Source organism: Dendrobates tinctorius, unplaced genomic scaffold, assembly GCF_039654945.1.
Source record: "Dendrobates tinctorius isolate UK_male_01 unplaced genomic scaffold, ASM3965494v1 ptg000102l, whole genome shotgun sequence".
Taxonomy (NCBI): Eukaryota; Metazoa; Chordata; class Amphibia; order Anura; family Dendrobatidae; genus Dendrobates; species Dendrobates tinctorius.
Genome location: NW_027361770.1, coordinates 41083281 through 41106078, shown reverse-complemented (window position 1 = coordinate 41106078; position 22798 = coordinate 41083281). Strand labels below are relative to the sequence as shown.

At 41.1% G+C, this 22798-nt stretch overlaps 1 protein-coding gene across 4 annotated transcripts in view; it reads right to left on the bottom strand.

Annotated features, from left to right (window-relative positions):
• Window positions 1–22798, bottom strand: part of ELP2 (elongator acetyltransferase complex subunit 2) — a 162750-nt gene that overhangs the window by 97595 nt on the left and 42357 nt on the right. For all 4 annotated transcript variants that reach the window (XM_073587856.1, XM_073587859.1, XM_073587857.1 and 1 more), the window contains 3 exons: window positions 16350–16414; window positions 13063–13129; window positions 5632–5781 (listed from right to left, as the gene is read on the bottom strand). In XM_073587856.1, the coding sequence (XP_073443957.1) occupies window positions 5632–5781; window positions 13063–13129; window positions 16350–16414 (282 nt within the window). The remainder of the gene's footprint in view (window positions 1–5631; window positions 5782–13062; window positions 13130–16349; window positions 16415–22798) is intronic.

Here is a 22798-nt window from a genome sequence, read left to right as displayed (position 1 = left end):
TCACACCAGACAAAGTGCGGCAGACAGTGTTTGCACCAGGGGGCGGCAGCAAGCAGGACTTGCACCAGGGGGCGGCAGCAAGCAGGACTTGCACCAGGGGGCGGCAGCAAGCAGGACTTGCACCAGGGGGCGGCAGCAAGCAGGACTTGCACCAGGGGGCGGCAGCAAGCAGGACTTGCACCAGGGGGCGGCAGCAAGCAGGACTTGCACCAGGGGGCGGCAGCAAGCAGGACTTGCACCAGGGGGCGGCAGCAGGCAGGACTTGCACCAGGGGGCGGCAGCAAGCAGGACTTGCACCAGGGGGCGGCAGCAAGCAGGACTTGCACCAGAGTGCGGCAGGGACTGGTATGCAACCTTACACAACTTAGACTGCAAAATAGGAAAGTTGCTCAGGCACCTCCCCAGTGCAGCGGAAGTAATATATACATAATGACTCTCAACCATTGGCTGGGGAGGAAATATCAAGTGCACGCGCTGGCCCTTTAAGAGGGAGGGAGCGCGTGCCATAAGGACACGGTTGGAAGCCCGGCTGGAAATACTGCTGGGAGCATGTAAAGCATGAGGAAGAGAGGAATCGACCGCAGAGCGGGTGAGTAAAATGACACGCTGGAGACCCTGCCTGTCAGAGCAGGGATCCGGCGTGGTGCTAACATAAGGGCTCAGGTTCCCTTACAGAATGCATGTGATCTTTTACCCAGTGACTGGCAGACTGGGGCTGCTTAGTCGGGGTAGAAGCTTTGTTGTAGAGATGGCCTAAAATTAAGAGCTTCATTATGTAATAGATGATCTCTAAAAACATTATGAGGGCATTTGCATCAGCAAACACTACATCTCCAGCACTTGACATGTAAATAACATTTCTTTCTTTCACAACAGGTCCATGCATCAATAGCAAATGCAAACAATAAGGACAAAGCTTTTTCTTCTGATATGAAATGATTAGCGTTTGCTGGAGGCATACACTAGAGAGCAGCAGAGCCAAATGGCTTCTAATCAATAAAGTGACATGTGAAATATTTCCCCAATGAACTGGTAAGAAACAGTGTCACTTCTGTGCTCTGCAGAATAACAATGACTACTTCAAAAGACCAGACTATTCTTCTCCCGGATTACAATCTTCCCTTTGACAATGAAGGTGATTGCACTGGAAAAAGCTGTCTACAAGGGAACTTAATACGTATTTGTTATAAAGTACAACGACAATGTGAAATTCACTCATCTTTTGTATGGTAAACACGACCTCTCTGTATATTCACGGTTTTTCTACATACAGTAAGCTGATAATCACAAAACACTAAGGGTCCATTAACATGTGAGGCTAAATTTCCAATAATGAGTGCCGATCAACAATTGATCAAATTGATCAGCTCTTGCTTCCTATACAACCATATGTTGAAATTACTGTAAGGGTTTTGTGATGATTCTTATGTTTGCATAAAAGATGCGATGCAAAACAAGCAAATTATTGTTTGTCGTTTATTTGCTAGTCATATTATCTACACTGAACAATGATCAGAAATGAGCGATGATTACCCTGTGGATAGGCTGGGGTCCTTGTGTATCTTTCTTCACAGGAGTAGCACACATCTGACGTGCAGCTGCCAAGAAAATGCTTCATAAAAATTGCAGTGGCTTTTCATTATAACAGAAGTTAATTGCAAATCAGGATAGGTCATCAAAGCTTGATCAGTAGACAACCAGCACTCCTGCTGATCAGCTGTTCTCTGTGTTGGTGGTGGCAGCCGCCGGACGGAACTGCATAATTGAGGAGCTGCACTGTCTTCTGATTGTGACCACGGCAGGGTACCGCACATCCACCTTCTAGTCAAATCAATAGGAGGCGGATCTCCAGTACTCTACGGAGGCCACTATCAGAAGACAGAGCAGTCCTGCAACTGAGCAGTTCCGGCTCCCGACTAATCAGACATTGATGACCTATCCATTGAAAAAGACACGCAAATTTATTGTCGTGAAAAGTCCAAGAATCCCTTATTGGTCAGTTTGTAAGCAATACAGGAGCTTTTCTTTGTGCTGTCATCCTTCTTTTCCTTTGCCAAGCCGAGAGGTTTTGAAGTTGACTGTCATATTTGGAGAGGACATTTTTGTAGCATAGCTGTTGCATACCCTGTGCCTAGTCAGACAACTCTTTGACTCAGGTGGTTACCTGCATCCGCATCACAATTTTTGGTCCATTTCATTTTGGAGCATAAGTAATGACAAGAGCTCATTGCCATGTGATTTAAGATCACAGCACATCATTACATTTTTAGGAGGGGATGTGTGTCCACTTTTTGTGTGGGTCTGAATCTTAGCTATAAACATGATCATTTTTTTTTATTAACTCAACATTACGTTTTTTCCTGCAAAGATTCATGAAGGTGCTTATGATTATAAATTTCTGGTTGACATTTTCACAGGTTACTGGCGTTAGTTTGAATAACATGACGTATTTTTTTTTTAGAAATGAACTCAGAATTTTCATTTGTCAACATTATAAAAATTGCCCTGCCAGGAAAAGAGTAAAACGTGTAGTGCAGGGATAGAAAAACATGGCTAATGTCTTTCTTAATCAATGGATGGTTAAAGTTGGAGAGAGCTGGTTACAGGGGTTGTTCAATGACATCAAAAGTTGTTTGGTTGTTGTCAAGATGTAAAGTAATAAAACTTACTAACGATCTTATATTCTAAATAATGAAGTGGCCCAATTTATGATCCCCTTTTGATCACCAAAGTTCCACTTCCATTGCAGTTCTGACTAGATGTTACAAGAACAGGTGTCATTGAAACCTATAAAGCAAATTGTATGCTTTAAAATCAGCCTCATGCATAGCTACACATCAGACTGAAAGAGTCAAGTTTTTTATACAATCATATGTACATTGACTGGCAAGATTTTGTGTCCTAATGTTTACTACAGAGTCAGTGACCCGCAGACGATGTGCTAGGAGATCAATAGCTTGGTTCACTCTCCCTATAACTATATAGTTAGGAGGTGCGGCAAATACAATATCCATACCTACTTATAATAATAATAAATTTTATTTCTATAGCGCCGACATATTCCGCAGCACTTTACATTTCAGAGGGGACTTGTACAGACAATAGACATTACAGCATAACAATAATCACATAGATTATAACAGATACCAAGAGCAATGAGGGCCCTGCTCGCAAGCTTACAATCTATGAGGAAAAAAGGTAGACACGAAAGGTGGGTGGGTAACAGTTGCCCTGATTGTATGGACCAGCCATAATGTTAAGTGTGTAACAGTACAGACGCAGAGGGCTAATGGATGCATAAAGCATGTGGGAACATGATGCGGGGAACCTGGTTATGGTAAAAACTTTTGGCTGTGCCACACAGGGATAGATTAGGTTAATGTGTTGAGGTGGTAGGCCAGTCTGAATAAATGCGTTTTCAGGGCACGCTTAAAATTGTGGGGATTGAGGACTAATCGTATTGACCTGGGAAGTGCATTCCAAAGAATTGGCACAGCACGTGTATAGTCGTGGAGACAGGAGTGGGAGGTTCTGATTATTGAGGATGCTAACTTCAGGTCATCAGCAGAATGGATGGTGCGGGTAGGATGGTATACTGAAACAAGGGAGGAGATGTAGGGTGGTGCTGAGCCATGAAGAGCTTTGTGGGTGAGGGTAATTAGTTTGTACTGGATTCTGGAGTGGATGGGTAGCCAGTGTAATGACTGGCACAAGGTAGAGGCATCGGTTTAACAATTGGCGAGGAATATGATTCTGGCAGCAACATTCAAGACAGATTGGAGGGGGGAGAGTTTGGTAAGAGGGGGGCCGATTAGAAGAGAGTTACAATAGTCGAGACGAGAATGAATAAGAGAAACCGTAAGAGTTTTTGCGGAGCCAAAAATAAGAAAAGGTCGAATTCTAGAAATGTTTTTGAGGTGCAGATAACAAGAGCGAGCCAGCGACTAACCATCTAAAAAAAAATATTAACCCTTCTATTTTTTAAAGTATTTTTTGCAGTTCATTTGCCTCATATGCCCAAAACCTTTACTCAGCACTGACATGATACATTACATATATAGAACAGATGTGAATTGTGGTCACTGGGGAGCGTGCCAGGGGGACGGCCCATCCCAATAATTTAGAAGGGAGTGATCCACCGTGGCTCCAGCCGTAGACTTCCAGAGGAAGACAGTAAAATAGCAATAAGGATGGACGGTCACGGAGCACTAGGAACACACAGACAGAGAATATTTTTTCTATTAGCCCACATTGCATTTCGACGGTGACCCTGTCTTCATTAGGTGGTAGTTTCTACCACCTGATGAAGATGGCGTCACCGTCGAAACACGTTGTGGGCTTAAAGAAAGAAAAAATATTCTCTGTCTCTGTGTTCCCAGCGCTCCACAACATTACATATATGACACTTTTGTACTTCGAGTGTATGGCCGAGACAGTAATAAATCTCCCTATTCCCAGTCAAAAGGACCTGAAGTTGAAAGAGTAAAGAAGCTTCTGCAGGCTGCACACCACTATCATTAACCTGACTTAAGGCACTGTCACACTTAGCGATGCACCAGCGATCCCGACCAGCGATATGACGCGGTCAGGATCGCTGGTGCATCGCTAAGTGGTCGCTAGTGAGCTGCCACACAGGCAGATCTCACCAGTGACATAGCAGCGGTCGGGGGTCTTTACTTACCTGTGAGACGAGGCGATCCTGACGTCCTCCCGCCCGCGTCCACGGCACGTCACTCGTCGGCGCCACAGGAAGCTGACGACGAGAAACGGTCTAGGACGTTCTCGCACAATCAGCGATAACCAGCGGGGGAGCGGTCGGAGGTAAGTATCACACATAGCGATATCGCTAGCAATATCGCTATAACGTCACAAAAACCAGTGACGTTATAGCGATATTGCTAGCGATATCGCTTAGTGTGACAGGCCCTTTACAGGTTGGATTAATCAGTCTCCTGTACAGATAATGCTGCTAGGCAGTCAATTAGTTGCGGCTGGATTAGTGATTGTCCAGTAGAACTTTCACTACTGACCAGTCTGTTATGCTCCCAATTTAACATCCACTTAGACTATGAACGTGGACGTTAAAATTTAGGCTTGGCATAGCTGGTCAGTACTGGAAGTGGATGTTGACCCTGGGGCTGGTGGCTTAACAGAGTTGGATGTTGAACTTGTGCCACTAATAAGATATCAACTATACAAAACATAGGTAAAAATGTCTGATGGATGGAGATTGTCAACTGTGGCATACTGCCAACAGTCAGACAGTTATAAATAAAAAAAATACAGTATTACTCGCTTTTCATTTTACAAATCTGCGTTACTGGACATTACACACGCCTCCTTGGCTAAAATTACACTTCAAAAATGCTAAGAAAAGTATTTTTACCCCATTGTAAAAAACAGCTCAATCCAGGGTTCCAACTATTTCTGCCCTACATGTATCAACACCCGAGCCTGTTCATTAGCTAAGTCAGCACACTTTTCAATGTTTTAGACCATGCAATGTACAAAGTCAGGAACACACAGTGAAGGTGGAGAAAAGAACACTAGTAGTATAAAGTGCTAGTGAAGAGTTTGACGGCCCTGTTTCACATTCTATATCGGGTCTAGAAACAGCATTGTAAAACTTACCCTTCTCTTTAACGGTGAGTATATTCTCCTTTAGCTTAATGTTGTTTTCATCATCTTCAATTTTGAGATTTTCAATTGCAGATTTAGGAAAAAGTTTCCATATACGGATAAGAGAATCTTGGGCACAGCTTGCCAAGTATATATCCTGACCTGTGTGAAAAAAATACGAACAAAAAAACAACAGCACACTATATATTATATAGATAAGTATAAAGGGAAAAGAGATAGCCTCAACTCCATGTCCTAAAGAACTAGTCTACTCAACAAATATATCAGTATATCAGCACATTGTGAGTTATTTCAAACATAGCCTTTAATATGCATTAAAGCAAATATATTTGCAATTGCAAATCAAATAACCACACATAATAAAAGTCACCTGTTCAATACAGGAGAAAACAATATCCTCAGTGATGGATGCAAGCATGACAGTTAGGAGTCATTAATAATGGTATAGGTGTATAACAGGTTTGTGCTGACAATTGTTCAGTTATCCAAGAACGGTCCGTAAATACAGGACTAACCAATTCTATGAAAAACAGATAGCCATTAAACCACTGGCGTGTGTGGGGAGATGTGTGCATAAAAAGACCACTTTGACGAATGCACATTACACAACTGGAATACTGGTACCACAGCCCTGGAGCTTGTATACAGATACGCACTTGCATTGCCAATTCCCCTGATGAACCCAGATGGAGAAAACGCGTCAGAAACCACATAGAGCACACTTAGGGCATCCTCTGCAGATGGACAGCTGTGGACTGCCCTTATCAGGGCGGGAGTCTTGGGTGAACCAGGGCCTTAACTGACATTGCTGGGCTCAACAGAGTTATTTCTAGACCACTGCTCTATCGGTTACTCAAGTTGTTGAGGCATGGATGAATATGCAAAGACTCATTTGGACTGAGAGATGGGCAAGACTGTTTCCTGACATACTAACACTATAATACAAACAGATGTATGCCTTCATTTTTCTAGCATGTTTCTGAATAGGGCATATATTCATGTGACCTTATAATTTAAGGGGTTGTCACACATTCAACCTATGTCCACAGGAACGGTACCATATTCATAGAAGAGGTAATAGGCTCCTGATTGCTAGGAGTCCCAGTGTTGGAAACCTAGAGAGGGGGTCAAATATGCACACGACGCTCCCGTTTAAATCTATCGGGCTGATGCTCCACTATCTCAGTCAGTCCCATAATAATAATGATAATAATAATAATCTTTATTTATATAGCACCAACATATTCCGCAGCGCTTTACAGTCCCATAGACTTTAAACTGAGCGGCAGTCTGCTTGTATTAACACTTTCATTTAAACAGAAGGACCATCAATCTCTTGATTAGTGGGAGACCCAGAAATTACAAAATTGTGTTTAAGTGATAAATTGGGATTGTAAGCCAACTGTTTTAAAGAGGATTTCCAGTTTTAGAAAAGTAGATGTCAAATGCTGTGAAATACCTAAACAGAGCAGGTACCATGAGACCAGCAAAGGCTCCCTGCCACTGCTCGGATCTCAGTGTATGGGCTGCTGTGGAGGCATCACGTCTACGGAACTTATCACCATTATAACCAATCAAAAGGCACGGCGGTTTTTGCGGCCTACCTTGGCACAATCACTGAGCTCTACAGACAGGAGAGGCAGATGGGAGCCAGAGCTGGACCCAGGGAGAGTGAATACCAGCTCAGCTTCTTATTTTTTAACTTGGGGTCCACTTTCCTGAAAGTAGAAAACTTCTTGCTGCATCACCACATGCACTCAGTATGGCAACCATTGTACTATATTATGATAAAGTTTTTGGAGCCCAAGCTAGAACTAGATCTAATAGGAAGGAAAGCTATAGAGGAAAGACTTATGTTACCTCTTTTTTGAACTACTGTTTTTGGCTTTAAAAATATGGCACATCTCTAGATTGTACAGATGGTTCAGAGTCAAAACATCAGATAGATGGCCAGACAGATATAAGGTAGGCATACCGTTGGTGCAACTTATACAGGAGCCCAGGGGCCCAAGAGGTAAGAGGGCCCACTACTAACTCCAAAGCAGGTGGAATTGTGCATCGGGATCCTTTTCTTTCAGTGTCCGCTCCTGAGACAGATTATATAATACATATGGAAGGAAAGGGCAAGTAGATTCATTGGTACAGAAAGAATGGAGCCATTATACATTGTAATGTATTGATGGATCTATGACAGTAATAATTATAGCAGGAATCCAGGACTAAAAAAATGAATGAAAAGCATTCTTCTTAAAAGCAAGGAAGGGGATTGGAAAATTGCATTAGTGTAGTACACCAGAACACCATTAGAAAATGTACAGGTAAATCTCCTTTATTGCACACTTTTGAACTTTCTGTCAATCCTTTTCCATTATTTTAATTGGACCATCAACAAAAAATGTAGCCAAATGATGTATGGAGAAGTTTCACCAGTTCTGAATAGCAATTGTTCTAGGCTAGCACGTTAGGAAAGTACATCTCCGAGAGTCAATATTAGCGACCTGCATTCAGGTCCGTGCGGATTTGGCACTCTATCAGGGATGATGTTATATTACCGTGTAACTCAAAAGTATTAGACTTTCAGGGTTTTTTTCTAGATAAGTTTTTGCTGTTTAGAGCAAATCTTGCAGAATTTTGCTGGCACATTGCTGAAAAACGAAGAAGTAAATGGCTAAAAAGCAGGACACACAACTAAGAGAATGTATACAAAACGCAAAGTGGTGAGTCAACAAGCCATTTTCAGCATTAGTAAAAGGTCAGAATGAAAGGCGTCATCAGTTTGTATAGTCGGGATTATCTGAAGGAGAGCAGAGCACAGCCCTCATAAGACACCCTTCAGATGAAAAGAAGGATTTACAGCTCAGGTAAGGAACAATCAGAACATATTCGCATTCCGACAGAATTCTGTCACCACAGACATTAATTTAAGACTTTTCTGATAACTGCCATTAAAAATAAATTCAAGCACAGGATCAGCACAGACTCTGGGAACAGAACAAGGAACACACAGCGCTTGCAAAAATACTAACGGATATTAATTAATACAGATAGTCACAAAATGCGCTAGACTTATCACTGTGGTTCATGGTTGATAAATCTGGCACATCTTTAGAATGTCCAGTCAAAGTTTACATCACTTATTAGGGAACCTACTTTGTGGCAGAACTTTGAAGCAAAATGTTGGCATTTTATTAGGTCATTAAAATGTCCCTGTGCGTCACACCGCCTTTAGCAAAGTTCTGGTTTATAAATACAGTCCATGTGTTCAAGTCTATTTTATACTTAAAGGGATCCTGTCAGTTTATTTATGCTGCCCAAACCGTGGGCAGCATGAATCAGATCCTGGATGCGTGATTGCATCCAGGTATGTTTTTCTCTTAAACGCTCCAGTGTTTTTAGATAGATCATAACTTGTCGGTCCGGCATGGAATCATAGGCAGAATCAAGGCCCTGGCTGGCTTCTCCAGGCACAGCTACAGGTGATTGACAGGTTTCTCCTAGAAGTGTGCAGCAGGACAGACTCAATCAACTAAAGCGGTGAGGGAAGAAGCCAAATGTTTAAACTATGTTTTCTCTGACACTCTGTAGCTTGGGCACCATGAATGAACTGTTAAGTTCCATTTAAAAAGGTATTATAAAATACAAAAAGTTATCACCTATCCACAGGACATGTAATAACTTCTCACTCCAATCAGACGGGAGACAAAAATGCCCGTTTCTAGTGATCACCCTCTGATGACTACAATGGTACATTTTTGTCCCTGGTCTAAATGAAGCGTCAGTCCATTCATTCTGTATGGGATAGACTAAGAAAGCAAAGAGCTTGGCTTGGCTTTCTCGCCAGTTCCATAGCCCCTCTCTTCACCTGTAAGATGTCTGATAGGAGCAGCAGTGCACAAGCTCGCCCACCCCCTCCATTCATTCACTATGGGACATTTGAAGACAGTAAAGAGTAATCTTATATGGCTATAATATAATATAATATATATATATATAAAACTGATCCTCAGGTGACCACCTGAGGATCAGTAAAGTATCCACTTTTTTCATATTTAATTTGGAGTGCTGCTTATTTTTCTTGATTTATTAACTCGGTTGTTTGGACACTGCTGAATAGGTTTTGCACCAATTTTATAATTTTGGTAGTGCTGCCCTTTTGAGATATATATATATATATATATACAGTGCCTACAAGTAGTATTCAACCCCCTGCAGATTTAGCAGGTTTGATAAGATGCAAATAAGTTAGAGCCTTCAAACTTCACACAAGAGCAGGATTTATTAACAGATGCATAAATCTTACAAACCAAAAAGTTATGTTGCTCAGTTAAATTTTAATCAATTTTAAACATAAAAGTGTGGGTCAATTATTATTCAACCCCTAGGTTTAATATTTTGTGGAATAACCCTTGTTTGCAATTACAGCTAATAATCGTCTTTTATAAGACCTGATCAGGCCGGCACAGGTCTCTGGAGTTATCTTGGCCCACTCCTCCATGCAGATCTTCTCCAAGTTATCTAGGTTCTTTGGGTGTCTCATGTGGACTTTAATCTTGAGCTCCTTCCACAAGTTTTCAATTGGGTTAAGGTCAGGAGACTGACTAGGCCACTCCAACACCTTGATTTTTTCCCTCTTGAACCAGGCCTTGGTTTTCTTGGCTGTGTGCTTTGGGTCGTTGTCTTGTTGGAAGATGAAATGACGACCCATCTTAAGATCCTTGATGGAGGAGCGGAGGTTCTTGGCCAAAATCTCCAGGTAGGCCGTGCTATCCATCTTCCCATGGATGCGGACCAGATGGCCAGGCCCCTTGCCTGAGAAACAGCCCCACAGCATGATGCTGCCACCACCATGCTTGACTGTAGGGATGGTATTCTTGGGGTCGTATGCAGTGCCATCCAGTCTCCAAACGTCACGTGTGTGGTTGGCATCAAAGATCTCGATCTTGGCCTCATCAGACCAGAGAACCTTGAACCAGTCTGTCTCAGAGTCTTCCAAGTGATCATGAGCAAACTGTAGGCGAGCCTTGACATGACGCTTTGAAAGTAAAGGTACCTTACGGGCTCGTCTGGAACGGAGACCATTGCGGTGGAGTACGTTACTTATGGTATTGACTGAAACCAATGTCCCCACTGCCATGAGATCTTCCCGGAGCTCCTTCCTTGTTGTCCTTGGGTTAGCCTTGACTCTTCGGACAAGCCTGGCCTCGGCACGGGAGGAAACTTTCAAAGGCTGTCCAGGCCGTGGAAGGCTAACAGTAGTTCCATAAGCCTTCCACTTCCGGATGATGCTCCCAACAGTGGAGACAGGTAGGCCCAACTCCTTGGAAAGGGTTTTGTACCCTTTGCCAGCCTTGTGACCCTCCACGATCTTGTCTCTGATGGCCTTGGAATGCTCCTTTGTCTTTCCCATGTTGACCATGTATGAGTGCTGTTCACAAGTTTGGGGAAGGTCTTAAATAGTGAGAAAAGGCTGGAAAAAGAGATAATTAATCCAAACATGTGAAGCTCATTGTTCTTTGTGCCTGAAATACTTCTTAATACTTTAGGGGAACCAAACAGAATTCTGGTGGTTTGAGGGGTTGAATAATAAATGACCCTCTGAATAAACTTTTCACAATTTAAAAAAAAATTAAACAAAGAAATAACATTCTTTTTTGCTGCAGTGCATTTCACACTTCCAGGCTGATCTACAGTCCAAATGTCACAATGCCAAGTTAATTCCGAATGTGTAAACCTGCTAAATCTGCAGGGGGTTGAATACTACTTGTAGGCACTTATATATATATATATATATATATATATACACACAGTTCCATATGGGCTCAAGGTAAACCACATAAATGGCAAATGAGAAAAAGAATTTAAACCTGATAAATTCAGGCTTCTCATCAAATAAAAAAAAAAAGATCCTATACAATAATATTTACTTAAAATAAACAAAGAAAGCACAATATCTCAATAAATGATTAAAAACAATATTTATTCAATAATTTACAAACAAACAAAACACTGTATGCGCAGGGGCAGAAAATAAGCCAGAACAGGTGGCAAGAATCATTACATCAGGGCCAAAAAATTAATTAATTATAGGAGGACAATAGCACCATGATATATTTTAATCATATAAATAAAAATGTGACTAAATAAAATTAATTTCATATCCCAAAATATATTATTAAATATTTCATGACCAATAAGGTGTAAAAAAAAATATATAAATTAATTGATAGTGCATAAATAAAATTAATTATCCAAGTGATAAATATGCATTCTTAGACCTGTGACGGAGACAAGGGGGCATCCTCTACGTCTGGAGGAAAGAAGGTTTAAGCATACTCACAGACGCGGATTCTTTACTGTAAGAGCAGTGAGACTATGGAACTCTCTGCCATATGATGTTGTAATGAGTGATTACCTACTAAAATTTAAGAAGGGACTGGATGCCTTTCTTGAAAAGTATAATATTACAGGGTATACACACTAGTTTCCTTAATATTGCGTTGATCCAGGGAGCTAGTCTGATTGCCGTATGTGGAGTCGGGAAGGAATTTTTTTTCCCCAATGTGAAGCTTACTGTTTGCCACATGGGGTTTGCGCACACACGACTCTAACGCGCGTGATGAAGTGGTGAAAGCGAAACGCGCGTTGAAGTGGTGTGTGCGGGGGCAGTTTGTTGCCATTTCTGGTGGATAATGTATCCTCTTTGATAATGGACCCTTTCCATTGTTTTCATCATATGTGAGGTCTGCATCCATGATAGTTTTTATCCTTAGCAAACTATATGTTATTTTATAGCAGCTTATTAACATCTTGTACACCTCTAAGTAATGTATGATGCATATTAATTACTTTGATATTATCAACTTATGCACCATTTGCACTATTATATTATATTTTTTTTTTGATATTTTATATGAGGTTTGCATTTAATCCATAGTAAATTGTATACTATGTGATGGTGTTTTATTAATTTCATTTAGTGCACTTAAATATTGATATATAATGCATATTTATCACTTTATAATTAATTTTATTTATGCACTATTAATTTTTATATTTTTTTTTTACACCTTATTGGTCATGAAATGTTTAATATATTTTGGATATGAAATTAATTTTATTTACTCACATTTTTATTTATATGATTAAAATATATCATAGTGCTATTGTCCCGCTATAATTAATTAATTTTTTGGCCCTGATGTAATGATTCTTGTGGCTGTATCACGGATGGCACACTTGTACCTCTGGCAAGTCATCTGAACTATGCTGCGCCAAATCAGGTTCTAATAAAAAATAGGTGGTTTGGGTGTTATGATTGGAGAGTGGCTAAACCTAATGTCAGGCTTCATTCCTGACACATATTATACCAGATATTACGCACGACTAGAGTGATGTTCTAACATAGACAGCAAAAGTACATACCATTAATAGCGAATTCCACACCTCTCACCCAATCCTCATGTCCTGGGAGAACTTGTGTCTTCTGAAACTAAAGACATAATAAGCCCTATTAGATTTCTAACCATTTTGTTTGCCACACATTTTTCTTCATGGCTGAAAATATTCTTGCAGTAGAGCTTTATGAAGATTGAAATAAGTTTTAAATGAATTTTCCCATGTCAGAAAGTGAATTGATAATTCCAGGATATGCCATTATTTTCTGATTGGAGAAGTCCAACTGATGGGACAACAAAGTGTTTGCCTGCCACCCTCTGTGCACTGCTTTATTCCCAGGATTCTGAGATGGTAAGTCACTCGATGCCTTTGTGTAAGGCAGCATACCGTATTATAGAATAGAAAATATTTAGCAAGTAAACCCAAAATGTGCCTATCGCAACGGTTGTAAGTCTTGGAAAACCATATCAAATTCGTCTCAGGTTTCTGAACGGCACACAATCAGGAACATGGTCTTCGATTCATCAAACCTTTTTCGTCAGAAATCTAGCATAAAATTGAAATATGGCAAAAACTTACGCAACTTGTAGCCGAGTCGACTAAATGTCATACGTTGGTGCACAGCAGCTGAAAGATGCGTCAAATTCAACAAGAGGTACAAGCCTCTTACTGAGTTTAGCACATCCTATTCGAGAGCATCGTTCATCAAGACAAGTGTATAAAAGTTAGCTTAGATAAATCGGCGCTTTGGTATCTACACAAAAGTCTCACCAAATAATAAAAATGCCAGTTGCATAAAGTCCTATTTGGTCATCTAAATTACATGAAATAATTTTTTCCTTGTGACAATGCAGTAGACGCAGATACTCAGGTTTCCTGGCATAAAACGGCTTCCATCATTTTGTTATACCTCTAAACAGATTTTAAATAGGTCCTCAGATCACCATCGCAGCCTGACCTGCCAAAAAAGTGACTAGAACATGCAAATCATTGGCATGCCGACCATTTGGTGGGCACTAGTGATGAGCGAATATGCTTGAATGCTAACAGTTTGTTTGGCATGCTCGAATAATAAATTCGAGACCCCGCGACTGCATGTCTCACGGCTGTTAGACAGCCGCAACATATGCAGGGAATGCCTAGCAGCCGTGAGACATGAAGCTGCGGGGCCTCGAATATATAATTCGAGCACGCCGAAGACACTTGGATAGCACTCGAGCCTACTCGGATAACACCTTATCTGAGCACATAGGCTCCTCACTAGCGGGAACAAAGCAGTCTTGACACCCCCTGCCTGTGATTGATGTGCCTGACATCCCTTACGTCATCCACATCTAACTGTAAACTTCACACTATTGCCATGCATCAGAGCATGCGTATTTGACACTGCACTAGGTGAACTGCAATAGTGGAGGTCTAAAGCTAGAAATGGAGGACACAGAAAGGCACCCAGATCAATCTCAGGAAAAGGGGCTAGAGCACAAGGCAAGCCTGATGGCATGCATAAAGTCATTTCTATACTGTATGCCAGCCTGTGGCGAAGCCACAAAACACAATTAAATACCTGTTTAAGGGCAAACCAAGTTGAAGAGCAGTTTATATTGGGGAAACTTGATGGCAGGTTCCTTTTCAAAATTAATGAGTTGTACAGTAATATTATATAACTAGATGGTGGCCCCATTCTATTGCATCGGGTATTCTAGATTCTCTGTTAAAATAAAAAATAGTGATATACTCACCTCTCGACGGCCCCCGGACTCTTTCTCTCCTCTCCATGCTCCGGGCATCTTCCGGTCCCAGTAATGCTTAGCGCGAAACACCGCTGATGACGTCGCGCTCTCGCGAGAGTGACGTCATCTCCGGCCCTTCTTGCTAAGCATTACTGGGACCGGAAAATGCCGGGAGCGTGGTGAGAGGAGGGACAGAGTCCGGGGGTCATCGGAAAGGTGAGTATATAACTATTTTTTATTTTAACAGAGACTCTAGAATACCTGATGCGATAGAATCGGGCAACCATCTAGTGTATTATACTCCTGTTACACCCAGAGCTGCTGTCACTGTTCTGCTGTTACCTAAAGTATTGTACTCCAGTTACACCCAGAGCTGCTGTAACTGTTCTGCTGTTATCTAATATATTGTACTCTTGTTAATCCCAGAGCTGCAGTCACTGTTCTGCTTTTACCTAATGTATTGTAGTCCAGTTACACCCCCAGAGCTGCAGTCACGGTTCTGCTCTTACCTAATGTATGATACTCCTGTTACAGCCAGAGCTGCAGTCACTGTTCAGATCTTGCCAAATGTATTGTACTCCAGTTACATCCAGAGCTGCAGTCACTGTTCTGCTGTTACCTAACGTATTGTACGCAAGTTACACCCAGAGCTGCAGTGACTGTTCTGCTCTTACCTAATGTATTATACTCCTGTTACAGCCAGAGCTGCAGTCACTGTTCAGATCTTACCAAATGTATTGTACTCCAGTTACATCCAGAGCTGCAGTCACTGTTCTGCTGTTAGCTAATGTATTGTAGTCCAGTTACACCCAGAGCTGCAGTCACTGTTCTGCTCTTACCTAATGTATTATACTCCTGTTACAGCCAGAGCTGCAGTCACTGTTTAGATCTTACCAAATGTATTGTACTCCAGTTACATCCAGAGCTGCAGTCACTGTTCTGCTGTTACCTAATGTATTGTACACAAGTTACACCCAGAGCTGCAGTCACTGTTCTGCTGTTACCTAATGTATTGTACTCCAGAATATGTACAGGACTGTGCCTGTGTAATGAGCAACGCAGCAGTGATGCCTTTAATGGCTGTAATGTGCCTGTACAATAAGCAATGCGGCCGTGTTGCCGCGACGACTAAGCAACTGTCGCTGATTGGTCGCGGCCTAACTGCCGCGACCAATCAGCGAGGTGGGATTTCCATTACAGACAGACAGACAGAATTAGACAATTATATAGTAGATAAAGATGCATGGTGTTTTGTCTAGTTGGTCAAAATGTAATCAGTACTTCTGAGGAGCTAAAGTGCTAGTTTATATTAATCACATTTCTGACATTTATTTCCCATTGTGGCAGATAAGCTTTTGCATTATTCACAGAGGAAAACATATTTTACCTAAACTTAATAGGAAAAGTCACAGATTAACATGTCCTAATTAGTCAAGGCTTGGAGGCGCAGAATTTAAATGACAAAGGTTTTGTGTGGCAATCCTCTGGGGAGAACTTATGGAGCTAGGTTATACATCAAAGAAGGTGAAAAATAATGCTAATTTCTACACAAAAACCAATATCAACTGTGGAAGGAATAATTACCTGCCCGTCCTGCTTTACATACAAATGAACCCGGCTATCATCTGCTCCGCAAGCTAAAATGGGGACTGGAGACAGAAAGGAAAAGTCAGACACAAATACGAAAAGGTGATCAACACTATTCTGCAGTGCTTGCTTGAAGGTATTGTTTTGTGTATTGAAGCGGTATTACCAAAATTGGAAGTTATTTGCTAAATATATATCAGAGGATAACTTCATGATCATTGATGGTCTGACCGATTGGACCTCCAACAATCCACAAACCAGGGTTCTGAAGAATCTAGTATGAGTAGAGTGGTGATCAGCCCATCACACCACCCCACTGACAAGGCGCTACTAAAACTGTAATTTCAGTAGACTCCATTTTTTGGAAATTTATGTCAGTAATGTTATTAAATTACTTTAGTTTGCATTAAAATAAGAAAGTTTGTCGATGACTTGCTTTTACGATGCAATACTTGTATAGCAATAATGGAATTCATGTATGCGTTAATAAAAATGTGCTGCTGCACATTATATGTCAATATATCTATATTGGCCGGCATATTTGGGCACCCACATATTAACCATTTCACCCCAAGGCGATTTTCCACTTTTTGTTTTTTCCTTCCCTTCTTCCAAGAGATATAACTTTTTTATTTTTCTGTCAATATGGCAGTGTGAGGGCTTGTTGTTGACAACATTCATTTTACCATATAGTGTACAGGAAAATTGGGGAAAAAAATAAAATTGCCGTGAAATTTTGACTCCCCACGTCAGTATGAGTACACTGATACCAAGCATGTATGGTTTATTTTTTAAGTTGTGAAAATTTTTTTAGAAATTTGTCTGAAAAAGAAGTTTTTGCTTTTGTCACCATTTTCCAAGACTCCCAAGACCCATAATGTTCTCATTTTTCATGATCTGGGGTCGGGTGAGGTCTTAATTTTTGCACACCAAGCTGACAGTTTTATTAATACCACTTTGGGGTAAATATGATGTTTTCATCGCCTCTTATTTCAATGTTGTGGTGCCCCAAGAAACGTAATTCTGGCATCTTGATTTGTCTTCTTGTTAAGCTTTCTACCAATAAGATTAATTTACTTTATATTTTGATAGATCGACATTTCTGAATGCAGCAACATGGGGTGAAAGGAGGGGGCGTGATTTGAACTTGCATTTTTTTACAATGTTTTTTTTCCACTTTTTACTTTATTTATTAGTTTCCTAAGGATACTTGAAGCAGCAATCGTCCAATCGCCTGTGCTATGCATAAGCAGGGCTTCAACCCTGCTATGTATATCAAAAATAACGATCTATGAACGCTGGCCAAGAGCCAGATTTCACAGGAGATTCACAATGGCAGGCACAGGGGTCTTCTGCAGAGCGCCGGGTTTACCGTAAATGCTGCTGTCAGTGATTGACAGCGGCATTTAACTGGTTAAAAGTGGTGGGTGGATCTTGGATCCACCTGCAGCTGTCAGAGACACTTGATGGATGATTAAATCAGCTATCATATGAAGGGAAAGATATTGGCTCAGGCAGGAACGCGGTCGATGACGTAAATATTTGTTATATTCAGAAAGAATATCTATCATTTTAATTTTTATTTAATAAATTAGTAGTAAATGTGAAAATAAGAAACATTGTAATGTATCTTATCAGAAAAATCCATTCTCAAAATTCTCAGTTCACTGGTATGTAAAATTGGGGCATTACTGAGAGAGAATCTTATCAGTAGTAACTGTCATCTTCTACATAGCAGAATAGGGACTTTTTTCAGACATAAAAATCCTTTTCCACTAAATAATTTGATCAAATTTCCCTTTTTTCAAAAAAATGTTTTATGGTGTTACATATGTCTTAAATTAGTGGCCTAATACCTTGCATTGTTCATGCTTGTATGGTGGAAGCAAAGATGAACATTTGGATCCTGAAAAACGCAGGAAAAAAGTCAGCAAAACCTGCGTTTTGTCTGCAGCTTTTTTACTGCAAAGAGATCAGGTTTTGGCTGCAGGAAAAAAGCAACGTGTGAATATAGCCTTAAGGTGTGCGGGGCATTTTTTATTTTTTTTATAGTATGCAAATGGGTTGGGTGGCTCCCCTCCCAGGCTTTGCACCAATAACCATCCATCTTTCCCAAGAAGGTTCTTATTAAAGAGGATGTCTTGTCCAAATCGATAAGTCTGCACTCACTCGGTGTGACTGCAGACTTATGAATCCTCCTAACGCACACTGTGCACTGCAAGGATTCAATGGTGTCTAAACGGGACCGGAGGGTATGTACAGTATGTGTTATACATACACCAGGCCAGAGCCCATCCATTGGGCTTGGCTTCACTATATACACTTGTATTTTTTTTAAGTGAGGCAGCCATCCAATGGCTGTGGCCGACTAGATGTCATGGCCAAGTGTATGGAGCGAGTCCGTGCCCATTGGCTGGGCTCTGGCCAGGAGTATGTATAAACGCATGCATACCCTCCGGTCCCAGCTCAGAAACCAGCGATTCTGTGCAGTGCAAAATGCGCACCCGGGGGGGATTCATAAGGCTGTAGTCAGACAGAGTGACTGCAGACTTATCGATTTGGACCGGACAACCCCATTAAACCTAAGCCTGGTTCCCATCGCTTCCCCATTTAATTTTAGGCTTCTTTAGGCACATAGGACAGGCGAGTGACTAGAATTAGGGACCATCCATATGAGGTACAACATGTCATGGCTGTATGGCTTTTACACTTTTAGATCTAAAACTGTTAGCTAAGTAGCTCATGTTTTTTAGGCATATAGCAATACTGGGGTTCTTGTATTCATCAGTCACAGTGTGCCGACTGTGTATGTATGTGCTTGTATATTAGCCATATATTTGTGCAAATGCATACAAATTTAATACAAATGTTGAGTGGGCCCTTTTTTAATTTGCTTTTTAATTTTTTTAAAATAAAAATAGGTCATCAATATTAACTAGTCAGAAATACCCTTTTATATTAAGTTGATGGGTTTTTTAGGAAAACGCACTAATAACTTGAAGTGAGAAATGTTTTTAGTTATCCATAAAATCATCTGCATTTTAACCCCTTTACCCCCAAAGGGTGGTTTGCACGTTCATGACCGGGCCAATTTTTACAATTCTGACCACTGTCCCTTTATGAGGTAATAACGCTGAAAATCCCAGTGACTCTGACATTGTTTTCTCGTGACATATTGTACTTCATGTTAGCGGTAAAATTTCATTCAAATAACTTGCGTTTATTTGTGAAAAAAAACGGAAATTTGACGAAAATTTCGCAATTTTCCAACTTCGAATTTTTATGCCCTTAAATCACAGAGATATGGCACACAAAAAACTTAATAAGTAACATTTCACATATGTTTACTTTACATCAGCACAATTTTGGAACCAAAATTTTTTTTTGTTAGGAAGTATTAAGGGTTAAAAGTTGACCAGCAATTTCTGATTTTTACAACACCATTTTATTTTTAGGGACCACATCACATTTGAAGCCACTTTGAGGGGTCTATATGACAGAAAATACCGAAAAGTGACACCATTCTAAAAACTGCACCCCTCAAGGTGCTCAAAACCACATTCAAGAAGTGTATTAACCCTTCAGGTGCTTCACAGGAATTTTTTGAATGTTTAAAAGAAATGAACATTTAACTTTTTTTCACAAAAAAATTACTTCAGGTCCAATTTTTTTTTATTTTACCAAGGGTAACAGGAGAAATTGGACTGCAAAAGTTATTGTGCAATTTCTCCTGAGTACACTGATACCTGATATGTGGGGGGAACCACTGTTTTGGCGCATGGCAGAGCTCAGAAGCGAAGGAGCGCCGTTTGACTTTTTCAATGCAAAATTGGCTGGAATTGAGATCGGACGCCATGTCACGTTTGGAGAGCCCCTGATGTGCCTAAACAGTGGAAACCCCTCACAAGTGACCCTATTTTGTAAACTAGACCCCCCCAAGGAACTTATCTAGATGTGTGGTGAGAACTTTGAACCCACAAGGGCTACACAGAAGTTTATAACGTACAGCCGTACAATTAAAAAAATCATTTTTTCCACAAAAATGATCTTTTCACCACCAATTTCACCACCCTAAAAGTTATTGTGCAATTTGTCCTGAGTACGCTGATACCCCATATGTGGGTGTAAACGATTATTTGGGCGCATGGCAGAGCTCGGAAGGGAAGCAGCGCCATTTGACTTTTTGGGCTGGAATTGAGATCGGACACCATGTCGCGTTTGGAAAGCCCCTGATGTGCCAAAACAGTGGAAACTCCCCACAAATGACACCATTTTGGAAACTAGACCCCCCCCAAGGAACTTATCTAGATGTGTGGTGAGCACTTTGAACCCCCAAGGGCTTCACAGAAGTTTATAACGCCCAGGCGTGAAAATAAAAAAATTATATTTTTCCACAAACATGATCTTTTAGTCCCCAATTTTTTTATTTTCCCAAGGCTAATAGGAGAAATTGGACCCCAAAAGTTGTTTTCCAATTTGTCCTGAGTGCGCGGATACCCCATATGTGGGAGAAAACTACTGTATGGGCACACGTCGGGGCTCGGAAGGGAAGTAGTGACCTTTTGGAATGCAGACTTTGATGGAATGGTCTGCAGGTGTCATGTTGCCTTTGGAGAGCCCCAGATGTACCTAAACAGTGGAAAACCCCCACAAGTGACCCCATTTTGGAAACTAGACCCATTAAGGACCTTACCTAGATGTGTGGAGAGCACTTTCAACCCCCAGTGGCTTCACAGAAGTTTATAATGCCCGGGCGAGAAAATAAAAAAATCATTTTATTTCCACAAAAATGATGTTTTTGCCCCCAATTTTTATTTTCCTAAGGGTAACAGGAGAAATTGGACCCCAAAAGTTGTTTTGCAATTTGTCCTGAGTACGCGGATACCCGGTATGTTGGGGTAAAACACTGTTTGGGCGTATAGCAGAGTTTGGAAGGGAAGGAGCACCGTTTGATTTTTCAAAGCAGAATTGGCTGGAATTGAGATCAGACGCCATGTTGCGTTTGGAGAGCACCTGATGTGCCCAAACAGTGGAAACCCCCCAATTCTAACTCCTACCCTAACCCCAACACACCCCTAACCCTAATCTCAGCCCTAACCCTAGCCCTAACCCTAACGGGAAAATGGAAATACATTTCTTTAATTTTATTATTATTCTTTAACTAAGGGGGTGATAAATGGGGGTTTGATTTACTATATATGGCGGGTTTTTATGTTTGGCAGCTGTCATACGCTAAAAGGCACTTTTTATTATAAAAATAGTTTTTGCATCACCACATTTTGAGAGCTATAATTTTTCTATATTTTGACCCACCGAGTCATGTGAGGTCTTATTTTTTGCGGGACGAGTTGACGTTTTTATTGGTACCATTTTCGGGCACGTGACATTTTTTAGCGCTTTTTATTCCGATTTTTGGGACACAGAATGAACAAAAGCCAGCATTTCATGAATTTCTTCTGGGGGGGGGGGGGGCGTTTACACCGTTTCACGTGTGGTAAAATTGATAAGGTGGTTTTATTCTTTGGGCCAGTACGGTTACAGCGATACCTCATTTATGTCTTTTTTATGTTTTGTCTCTTTTATGCAATAAAAACTTTTATATAAAAAATAATTATTTTTGCATTGCTTTATTCTGCGAGCTATAACTTATTTTTACACTGATTAGGCTGTATAGCGGCTCGTTTTTTGCGGGACAAGATGACGTTTTCAGCGGTACCATGGTTATTTATATCCGTCTTTTTGATCGCGCGTTATTGCACTTTTTGTATGGCGGTATGATGATAAAGCATTTTTTTTTGCTTTGTTTCTTACTTTTATTTTTTAAGGGGTTCGCTAAAGGGATTAACTAATGGGACAGTTTTATAGGGCGGGTCGTTACGGACGCGGCGATACTAAAAATGTGTACTTTTATTGTTTTTTTTTATTTCCAAAAAATGAATTTATTAGGGAATATTTTTTTTTGTTTTAAATTTAGCGATTTTTTATAAATTATTTATTTTACATTTTTTTTTTTATTTTTTTTTTTTTTTTTTTAACTTTATTACAATGTCCCAGGGGGGACATAACTGTCATGTGACGATCTGTTACAGGCAGTGCTGCAGGCTTCCTCATGCCGGCGCTTTGCAGGCATGAGGAAGCCGCCTCCCTGCAGGCCCCCGAAGGTCCCTGCCGCCATTTTGGATCCGGGGACCTGCAGGAAAGGCGGCCTCTGCAGCAGCACTGCACATTGCGCTGCTGCAGGGGTCTCAGGGAAGCACGGAGGGAGCCCCCTCCCTGCCGATGCTTCCCTAAACCCCCGGTACACTGCGATCGTGTTTGATCGCAGTGTGCCAGGGGTATAGTGCGCTGACACCTGGCCGCAATCAGCGGCGCTGAACGCTATGACGTACTATCCCCGTCCATGGGCATAGGGGCCCGGGTCCCATGGACGGGATAGTACAGTCAGA